This window comes from Bradysia coprophila, unplaced genomic scaffold (assembly GCF_014529535.1).
Source record: "Bradysia coprophila strain Holo2 unplaced genomic scaffold, BU_Bcop_v1 contig_138, whole genome shotgun sequence".
NCBI classification, from domain to species: Eukaryota; Metazoa; Arthropoda; class Insecta; order Diptera; family Sciaridae; genus Bradysia; species Bradysia coprophila.
The window spans coordinates 4,787,925-4,799,460 of record NW_023503409.1 but is presented as its reverse complement, the minus strand read 5'-3'; the positions used below and the strand labels follow the sequence as shown (position 1 = coordinate 4,799,460).

At 36.0% G+C, this 11,536-nt stretch overlaps 2 protein-coding genes across 2 annotated transcripts; both read left to right on the top strand.

Moving 5' to 3' along the window:
* The first annotated feature begins 763 nt into the window (after positions 1 to 763).
* LOC119073200 lies at positions 764 to 2,476 on the top strand. The gene has a single exon (XM_037178509.1). The coding sequence runs from the start codon at positions 764 to 766 to the stop codon at positions 2,474 to 2,476; it is 1,713 nt and encodes a 570-aa protein (XP_037034404.1).
* A 507-nt stretch (positions 2,477 to 2,983) lies between these two features.
* Positions 2,984 to 5,413, top strand: LOC119073199. The gene has a single exon (XM_037178508.1). It carries the CDS (start codon positions 2,984 to 2,986, stop codon positions 5,411 to 5,413), a length of 2,430 nt encoding a protein of 809 aa, XP_037034403.1.
* Positions 5,414 to 11,536: the final 6,123 nt, after the last annotated feature.

The following is an 11,536-nucleotide window of genomic DNA, read 5'->3' as shown; positions in this document are numbered from 1 at the left end:
TGGGAGCGTTAAAATCGTCCACTGCATGGTCAACGTATTCAATACTGCGTGGAACATTGATGATTAAGGAAAATGTCGATATCAAAGAATTCCGTCATCTACGCTCATACCTGAAGAAGAAGGGTACACGGAAAATTCGGCAAATTCGACATTTGTTGTGTGCTGCATATATTTGCTGCAGACTGAATAATGTTCCCGTGTGTTGTATTACAATAAACATGTAATATGAATTTGAATAAATATCGGATTTGCTCAGTGTTTAGTTTATTTGCCAAATATTTCTCCCTTAAATCAAGGGCATCTTCAGTGGCTACAACAAACAATATTACTAAAATTAATAACGATTACACAACTAAATACAGTCGTACAATCCTACCTCAACAGAATTGTATTTTCACATCAAAGAATCTGACTAGAATATAGTCTTCGTCAATTCCATTTGGCCGTCTAAAATTACATTAAGAAATAATTAAAAAGATTCAGGCCAAAGAGACGGAGCAAATTAATTCAATTACATTTTTATAACATCGCCCAAAAATAGGATGAAAAAACAAAAATAAAAATATAAACCAAAAGCTCAGAGCTATTTACACTACAACGACTCAGAGTTACAATTGAAATGTCTTATCACAGGTACGACGTTATCAACGAAAAGTTCAATTAACGATTGTGTACGCGCGAACATTCAAAAAACGTTATTGTACGTCGTAGCTAAATAAATTGATTCTTTTTGTGTGTTTACACAATTCGCAGTCTTTTTTATATGACGATTGACGCATTGATCAACGCTTTTCACTATGCAACGCAAAAGTTTTTGAAAGACCATCCGAATCTGTTAGTGATTAATGCAGATAAAAGCAAGGTCACAGTACTGATGGAAAAACGTGATTACGTGTCGAAAATGAACGATTTGTTAAGAGATGAAAAGACGTATAAAGTACTGAATCGAGATCCGACTCTGTCCATACAAAGGAAATGCAACGCCATCATTTCACGTTGGCAAAATTGCCAATATATTAGTGATGGACAAGCTTGGTTTCTGAGACGTTACAATGCCGTTTGTTCCAAATTGTACGGATTAGTTAAAATCCACAAACAAGGATTCCCGATGAGACCGATAGTTGCGAGTGTTGATTCAGCTACGTACAATCTTTCAAAAATGTACTCGAACATTTTAAAAAACGTTACTGGAAAGACGAACCGAACGATTCTTAATTCGACCGAGTTAGTGAAGAAATTGAGACGTGTTCGACTACCGGAAAACTACAGACTGATCTCGCTCGACGTAGTGTCCCTTTTCACTAACATCCCGAGTGAATTAGTGATCTCAGCTGTAAATAAAAAGTGGCTCAAGATAAAGAACTTCACGACGTTACCGAAACAAGAGTTCATTGCTGGACTCCAACTTGTTTTGGAAGAATGTTGTTTCCAATTCAACGACGTTTTTTACAAACAAATCTTCGGATCACCAATGGGTTCACCGGCTTCACCAGTTTTTGCAGATCTCATTCTTGAAATTTTGGAAGATGAAGTCATTCGAAAGCTCGGCTACAAACTTCCGTTCTTCTATCGTTTTGTTGACGATATTTTGACTGCAGTTCCAGTAGACAAAATACAATCGACCGTACAGGCCTTCAACAAATACAACAGAAATATTCAATTCACTGTAGAAGAAGAAGATAGTAATCACCGTATTTCTTTCTTGGAAGTAATGTGCATTAGAGTTGGAATGTCAATTAAGACCGATTGGTATCATAAAGGAACGTGGTCCGGGAGATATCTCAATTTTTTGTCGAATCTGCCGATCACATACAAACGAAACACAGTGTCATTACTAACTGGAAAAATATTATCGTTATCCGAACCCGAATTTCACGATAAAAATTTTGACCTGTTGAAGACGACACTCCACCGAAATTTGTATCCAAAAAAGTTAGTGGATGATATCATTGGAAAGGCGAAAGCGAAGTTTGGAACAGTTAATCCAGTGACACCTTCTACTGAAGTCAGACCGATGGTTGCGATACCATACACAAAAGGACTGTTCGAGAAACTAAAGTCAGCCTGCAAGAAAGAAATTATTTTGGTTGGAAAATCAGATAATTGCGTCAAGAAATCGATTTTTAGCAGAATCAAAGACAAGACACCGATTTTGCAACAGTCGAATTTGGTATATCAAGTGACTTGTGAATGTGGTGTTAAGTACATCGGTGAAACCTTACAGTTGCTTCAGAGTCGTTTGAAACAACACAAGTGTGGAATTAAAAAGAAAGATGAAGCGTATAGTTCGCTAGTGCAACATGTTCTTCGAACCAATCATAAACCGTTGTGGGATGATGTGAAAATTCTACAGAAAGAAAAAGTGACGAACAGAAGGGAAGTGTTAGAGACTATTCATATAAAAAAGACTGCGAATTGTGTAAACACACAAAAAGAATCAATTTATTTAGCTACGACGTACAATAACGTTTTTTGAATGTTCGCGCGTACACAATCGTTAATTGAACTTTTCGTTGATAACGTCGTACCTGTGATAAGACATTTCAATTGTAACTCTGAGTCGTTGTAGTGTAAATAGCTCTGAGCTTTTGGTTTATATTTTTATTTTTGTTTTTTCATCCTATTTTTGGGCGATGTTATAAAAATGTAATTGAATTAATTTGCTCCGTCTCTTTGGCCTGAATCTTTTTAATTATTTCTTAATGTAATTTTAGACGGCCAAATGGAATTGACGAAGACTATATTCTAGTCAGATTCTTTGATGTGAAAATACAATTCTGTTGAGGTAGGATTGTACGACTGTATTTAGTTGTGTAATCGTTATTAATTTTAGTAATATTGTTTGTTGTAGCCACTGAAGATGCCCTTGATTTAAGGGAGAAATATTTGGCAAATAAACTAAACACTGAGCAAATCCGATATTTATTCAAATTTATTTCTACTGCTCATCAATCTACAAAATTTATTCTCTTTCGGTGAAGATATGGAACCCATCGAACAATTTACGAGTTTCTTCTTAATGATTGCACAAATCTACGGCAATGCTACCACGAAAATTATGAAGAATATCTTGTCGACAAATCGAAAACTTGCTGGTTTACGTAGCAGAAAACAATTCTTGTTAGACTGCAGAAGGTTTGCAGTGTACCCGAAAAGTTTAAACGTAAATTTGAGATCGTTTAAATTTTGTTTATCAAAAAATGCGTTGGTGAGCCAGGCTGAAAAGTTTTCGAAGAGCATTCTCAACGAGTCTATTAAAAGTGTACACAAGGAAATAGACAGAACCTACAAGAAATCGTTGGTTTTGGCAGACGAATTGAAATCCAAGGTCACACCCAGCTGTTTTGATGATTTCAAAAACAACGTGAAGACAGCATACGAAGGAACATTCAACAAATTGTCCACTGATCAGTTCACTAGATTGGACAAAATTCTGCAACCACACATAGCTAAGCTCAACATTGACTGTGAAAATTGGATCAAGAATTTAAGTGACGTTACCATACCGACCAACGTGAAATACATTCTGGCTTTAGGTGATAAGTTCAATTTGCCTACTGTTAGTAAGTACGTCAACACGAATCAAATTATCGCCAATTTGGAGCCAACCATAAAGCAGTTTGGTGATTCTTCGAAATTTGAATTGAGGAACAAGATTTGTAACATCATCACAAATTTTAAGAAGTCCCCGTCGCGCTTTTCGACGATTGACGCATTGATCAACGCTTTTCACTATGCAACGCAAAAGTTTTTGAAAGACCATCCGAATCTGTTAGTGATTAATGCAGATAAAAGCAAGGTCACAGTACTGATGGAAAAACGTGATTACGTGTCGAAAATGAACGATTTGTTAAGAGATGAAAAGACGTATAAAGTACTGAATCGAGATCCGACTCTGTCCATACAAAGGAAATGCAACGCCATCATTTCACGTTGGCAAAATTGCCAATATATTAGTGATGGACAAGCTTGGTTTCTGAGACGTTACAATGCCGTTTGTTCCAAATTGTACGGATTAGTTAAAATCCACAAACAAGGATTCCCGATGAGACCGATAGTTGCGAGTGTTGATTCAGCTACGTACAATCTTTCAAAAATGTACTCGAACATTTTAAAAAACGTTACTGGAAAGACGAACCGAACGATTCTTAATTCGACCGAGTTAGTGAAGAAATTGAGACGTGTTCGACTACCGGAAAACTACAGACTGATCTCGCTCGACGTAGTGTCCCTTTTCACTAACATCCCGAGTGAATTAGTGATCTCAGCTGTAAATAAAAAGTGGCTCAAGATAAAGAACTTCACGACGTTACCGAAACAAGAGTTCATTGCTGGACTCCAACTTGTTTTGGAAGAATGTTGTTTCCAATTCAACGACGTTTTTTACAAACAAATCTTCGGATCACCAATGGGTTCACCGGCTTCACCAGTTTTTGCAGATCTCATTCTTGAAATTTTGGAAGATGAAGTCATTCGAAAGCTCGGCTACAAACTTCCGTTCTTCTATCGTTTTGTTGACGATATTTTGACTGCAGTTCCAGTAGACAAAATACAATCGACCGTACAGGCCTTCAACAAATACAACAGAAATATTCAATTCACTGTAGAAGAAGAAGATAGTAATCACCGTATTTCTTTCTTGGAAGTAATGTGCATTAGAGTTGGAATGTCAATTAAGACCGATTGGTATCATAAAGGAACGTGGTCCGGGAGATATCTCAATTTTTTGTCGAATCTGCCGATCACATACAAACGAAACACAGTGTCATTACTAACTGGAAAAATATTATCGTTATCCGAACCCGAATTTCACGATAAAAATTTTGACCTGTTGAAGACGACACTCCACCGAAATTTGTATCCAAAAAAGTTAGTGGATGATATCATTGGAAAGGCGAAAGCGAAGTTTGGAACAGTTAATCCAGTGACACCTTCTACTGAAGTCAGACCGATGGTTGCGATACCATACACAAAAGGACTGTTCGAGAAACTAAAGTCAGCCTGCAAGAAAGAAATTATTTTGGTTGGAAAATCAGATAATTGCGTCAAGAAATCGATTTTTAGCAGAATCAAAGACAAGACACCGATTTTGCAACAGTCGAATTTGGTATATCAAGTGACTTGTGAATGTGGTGTTAAGTACATCGGTGAAACCTTACAGTTGCTTCAGAGTCGTTTGAAACAACACAAGTGTGGAATTAAAAAGAAAGATGAAGCGTATAGTTCGCTAGTGCAACATGTTCTTCGAACCAATCATAAACCGTTGTGGGATGATGTGAAAATTCTACAGAAAGAAAAAGTGACGAACAGAAGGGAAGTGTTAGAGACTATTCATATAAAAAAGACTGCGAATTGTGTAAACACACAAAAAGAATCAATTTATTTAGCTACGACGTACAATAACGTTTTTTGAATGTTCGCGCGTACACAATCGTTAATTGAACTTTTCGTTGATAACGTCGTACCTGTGATAAGACATTTCAATTGTAACTCTGAGTCGTTGTAGTGTAAATAGCTCTGAGCTTTTGGTTTATATTTTTATTTTTGTTTTTTCATCCTATTTTTGGGCGATGTTATAAAAATGTAATTGAATTAATTTGCTCCGTCTCTTTGGCCTGAATCTTTTTAATTATTTCTTAATGTAATTTTAGACGGCCAAATGGAATTGACGAAGACTATATTCTAGTCAGATTCTTTGATGTGAAAATACAATTCTGTTGAGGTAGGATTGTACGACTGTATTTAGTTGTGTAATCGTTATTAATTTTAGTAATATTGTTTGTTGTAGCCACTGAAGATGCCCTTGATTTAAGGGAGAAATATTTGGCAAATAAACTAAACACTGAGCAAATCCGATATTTATTCAAATTTATTTCTACTGCTCATCAATCTACAAAATGTAATATGAATATTTTCAAAATATAGTTCCGGCAACAATATTATTCAGCTAGTAGGAATATTGTGAGGTTCCCAGGTATATATTTGCTGTGTGCTGAATTATATCTTCAAATTAGTTGTGGGATGTATTACTTAACTTTACCTGCATGCCGAATATTGACTAAATGGTACTATCGAACTATACCTGCATGCTGAATATTGACTAAATGAATAAAGTCGTCTGTATTTAGAATGAAATAAAAGGAAGATCTCAAGAACATACGCATAAAGATGATTATCAAATCTAATTTTATTCCTTCATTTAAAGTTATTTCTATTTTTACCGAATTAATATGCAATGATAATGTTACATTTATGTATTTCAATAGAAATTTTGACGAACGAACTTTTAAATCCATTTTCGGTGTTAAAGGCTTTTGAAATGTTAACAGAAATAGTTGGTGGTATTCAGCAATATTTGTTTATGTGCTGTCCGTTTGACAAGAGGATCGCCACGGTTCAGCAGGGGTTTTTGAACATTTGTTTTATACACGTCGGCACACGTGCTCTTGTCAGATTCAAGATTCTTTTTACGAAGGTTACGCAGATTATACTTTGTGAAAAAGGCCAATACCTTGCAAATATGTCACATCTTGGACAGAATTTGACATTGCAATATCTGCAATATGAAAAAACTAAATGTTCGAAACCCCCTGAAACCACGTGCTTCCACCTACGTAATATACACAAACTAGGTGAGCCAATCTTAATTTATTTATTCGCGTAATAGATGCTCACTATTAATGTGAACAGTTTTTTTGTAGAACGATTGAAAAAACCTCTAATTCAGAACCAGGCTCAGAATTAAAATAATAATATCCGATGACATTGCTTAGTGGGGAGAAGTACTACATTTCATAGAAAATAAATTCAATTAAATGTTGTTGCATAACCCATTCTAAATACGGACGACTTTATTCATTTAGTCAATATTCAGCATGCAGGTATAAATATGCCTGTGTGCTGCATAAAGCAAAGTAACAACGGTTCGAAATAAGACTGCCACTATATGCAAGCAGTATAGCAGCAGTGGTAAAGTCGTTGGCAGTCAGAAACTGAGGTTAAGCATCGATGGTCGCGGTCCGTACTTGGGTGGGTGACCGGAAAAAACGTAAGCAAAAAAAAATCTGTTAGCAATTTAATATGATGAATTTAAATATAAATCTACGGCTAATATCAAATAATAAAAACAAAATTGAAAAAAAAAAAAAATTTTGAAAAAGTTTTTTTGTTTTTTTTGCTAACGCAAATAAAATTGATAAAGTTAATTAAATCAATTTCTTCTATTAAACGATAAATTAGGTTGTTTATTGAATTGAAAAAAAAATGGCGTTATTTTATATTATAAAACAGGCATAGAGCTAAGACCTGCACGCTGAAAAATAATATCCAGCACACAACAACAATATTCATTAGGCGGGCATTGTATGATCCTCAGATCAATATGCAGCACACAACTAATGTTCTATAAGCGTGAAGCTGTTCCCGATTTCTTCGTCTGGGGTGCATATATGAGTTTTCCGTGTAAGGGTTATCATGCGAAGAAATCGGCAATTTTGACAAAACCACAAATCTAACGATTTGTTAAAGAAGCACCAGACAAGGAATATTTGGTAATGAAGGTAATTCTTGTAGTTAGTAGCTTTGGTAAGAAGTTGGTAAGTTTAACAAAACAATATACCAACTTTCTGATAGAGCGCTGCTAAAAAGTTGGTGGATCTGACAAAAAAAAATTGGTAGGTTTAAACCTACCAATTTTTTTGTGAAATCCAGACCCACCAAGTTTTTGTCAAAATTGTCGTAACAACGACCGGACGATTCTTTTTGCGAATAAAATTTTTCAATTAATGTCAGTGTTCATACAAGGTATTAGGCCCCATATTTCTTCTTCTTCTTCTTCTTCTTCTTCTTCTTTTTCAGCCTGTTTCTATCCACTGCTGGATAGCCTCTCCAACTTCTTTCCATTTCGTACGATCCATTTCCATTTGCTGCCAGTTTGTACCTGCAATATTCTTAATTCCGTTTGTCCATCTCTCTGGTGGTCTACCTATAGCTCGTCTTTTATATGGCCGCCAGTTCATGATCTTTTTGGTCCAACGTTCGTCTGTCCTTCTTGCAATATGTCCCACCCAGCTCCATTTCAGAGATGCTATTCTTTCCATGACATCGACGACCCTGGTTTGATGTCGAATCCATTGATTCGTCATTCTGACTATGAGTGTTATTCCAAGCATACTCCGTTCCATGGCTCTTTGTGTCACTCTCAATTTATCTTCGGATGCTTTCGTTAAAGTTAACGTTTCCGCTCCATAAGTGAGCACTGGAAGGACACAAGTGTCGAAAACTTTGCGTTTCAGACTATTATTCATTTTGCTTTTGAAAATTAGTCTGAGTTTTCCGAACGCTGCCCATGCAAGACCAATCCTACGTCTTATTTGTGCAGTTTGGTTGTTTAGACCTAACTTCAGTTTATGTCCTAGATATACGTAGCTGTCGACTCGTTCAATGACAGTGTCACCAATTTTGATTTCTCTATCGTCCCCGATGTTGGTCATGACTTTTGTTTTCGATAAGTTCATCTTGAGGCCAACTTTGCTTGCCTATTCACTTAACTGTTGTAGCATAAGCTGAGCCTGACCTAGATTCGCTGCTATCGGTACAATGTCATCAGCGAAGCGGAGATTGCTCAGGTATTCTCCATTTATCTTTATTCCCTTTTTACTCCAGTTTAACTTCCTAAAAACACTCTGCAAAATCGCCGTGAATAATTTCGGTGAAATGGTGTCACCCTGCCTTACACGTTACACCTCGGCCGATTCTGAATTTCTCCGTGCTCTTATGAAGTTTTATACATGAAGTAGCATTTTTGTACACATATCGAGTTGTGTTGGAGTACCTTGAGTCTACTCTACATTCGTCTAATGCGTCTATGAAGAGCAAGACTATGTCGATGTTGTATTCACGACACTTCTCAATAAGCGTTCTCATCACCTGCAAATGGTCGTTTGTGCTGAAACCAGATCTGAAAGCAGCTTGTTCAACATTTGGTAGAAGTCGAACTTGTTAGTGTTCCTCTTCGTAATGATTTTCATAAACAACTTGTAGAGTGTTGACAATAGGCTTATGGGTCGGTAATTTTCCAGCTTTGTTATGTCTCCTTTTTTATGCAGCAATGTAATTACAGCATTTTCCCAGGCTTCTGGTAATTCTTCCCATTGGAGACATTGATTAAACAAAGCCGTGATTGCCTTTAATAAGGAGTCTCCACCTAGTTTAATGGCTTCACTGGAACACCATCTTCTCCTGGAGACTTTTTGTTTTTCATCTCGGCTACTGCGGCCTTGACTTCATCAACAGTTATGTCGGGCATATCCTCCGATCCCACGTTTCTTATTATTGGTCTATCTTCGGTTTCTTCGGAGTCTTCTTCTCGTTTTCCCAGCTTCGCATTGAAATCACCGATTAGATATTGGTAATGTGATGGGTTTTCGTCCAGAGCTTTCTCGACATCTTCATAGAATCTTTCTACTTCTTCGTCATCATGGGTGCGTAAACCTGAATTAATTTGTCCCATATTTGACGTTACAAAAATAAACCGCAACTGCCTGGTTTATTTTATTCTGCTGTCGGGTTTTCACGTGTTTATTGACATCGGCTTCGTCGCGGATCCACAAACTTCCCATGAAAACTCGACTTTTCAACTTTTTTTCCTTGGTGTGTAAAAAATTATTCCTATTATTTTCTGACAAGTACATGATTCAAAATCGGCTATATCATTAGATTTATCTATTGCCTTGCACGTAAGCGCCATCTGGACAAGTCACTTGTTTTCTAGTCGTTTATCAATAGCAAATGAATAGTCTAATCGTTTCTAAAAGATAAACAGGTGGTATTTCAAATATTCAGTGACCTTCCCTAATATATAAAAGTTTTATTGGAGCACCTCAATTTTTTACCTAAAATATGACTTCGTTCAACCCAATAAATGCTTTCCCGAAGCTTTTCCAAATAATTAAGCAATTTTCTTTCGTCGGTCTGCGAAGGTCGATAAAATGTTGTGATGAATGTTCTTACCGTTGCATGAATGAATTTATTCCTTATGTTAGTAACATCAACTTGATTCTATATTCTGTGGATTGAATATCGCTATATTATGATGATGTTAAAGCTAGTAAATACATAAATTTATATCTTATTCCAACCAAAAACGGTGGCAAATCGAAAGTCATAAGAATAATTCGAAAAGTTACAATTATTTTGTGCTAACGATGTGAATGGGAAAATATTAACCTCACAACCAATCATACAGCATTGCGTGATTGTTTCATTTTTTATTATATTTATTCATTCGAAAGTTACCTTCCTTACATAAATGAGTGTGTTTTCGGTTGGGTGCGTAGAATAAAAAAAAAACTTTCAATGAGCTTGTAGTCAATTACTTGGTAAATTACAATTGAACAACAGAAAAAAAAGTTAACTTACGGTCTGAACTGTTTTAAATGGAAATGAAATGCCTTGGGTAGTCCGAAAAAAAAAGTTTTTTGTTTGTCGAAACGAAATTAACTTTATGGAAATCTTCTATGAAAATTGATTATGATTACACATTATTTTGGCCTGAATATTTTTAACGATGAAGGTTACTTTTGGGTTAATAAATATTTATAAGTTTGGTATTAGAAAATATTATAGTACTGTATGTTGAGCGAACATTTTCACATTAATAAAGTCCATCAAACATCGCTGTGGTTGCAAACATTGAACTTTTTAAATGAAGCAAATTTAAGGGTATTCGCTGCTGCGATTTTATACTTGATACACTCGTATATCCAGCATATCGCGTATAAAAATAACAGACCTGTCAAATTACTATTTATTCAATAATTCTATTGATTTTTTGAATTGTACCTTTTCTCATTAAAATTTGCAGATCTGAAGCTCGCAAAGCTATCACACCACAGTCAGCTCGAAAAATTTTTTCATCTTATTGCAGATATCAGATCTACAGATTCCAATGAAAATATAAAGGTTCAATCCCTGGTCAAACCCTTCTCTCGATAAAATCAAAGTTACGAATACCTTTATTGACTTGATATGGATCTTCTTTTTTAAAATATTTAGCAATTAACAACCATAATGGAACCAAAACGTGTCCTAGTTATCGAAGCGTACATTTTTAGCCCCGTACGAAGTACTGGGGGCTTATAAGATTAATATGCCGTTTGTAACACGTCGAATTGGAAGCAGACAGTAAGGGCAAAGCATTTGGTTATGTTTATAGATGACGAATCCGGAATAAAAAAAATGTCCGTCCGTCCGTCCGTCCGTCTGTGACCCCTCTAGCTTGAGCAAATCACAACCTTTTTTCAAAATTCTTTTTTTCCCCGATTGGTATCGACAAAAGTAAGGTCAAGTTCGAAAATGGGCATGATAGGGTCTGCCCTTCCAGAGCTAGGGCCCTATAGGTGTTTTTCAGTCTTTCGCCGAAATACGCACGCAATAGCTGCTTGTGATATATCAAATGAAAGGTATTGACGAGTAGAACAAAGTTGCTGAACATTGTTTTTGGGTAAGATGCAACGTGGGCTTGTTGGGAGGGCTC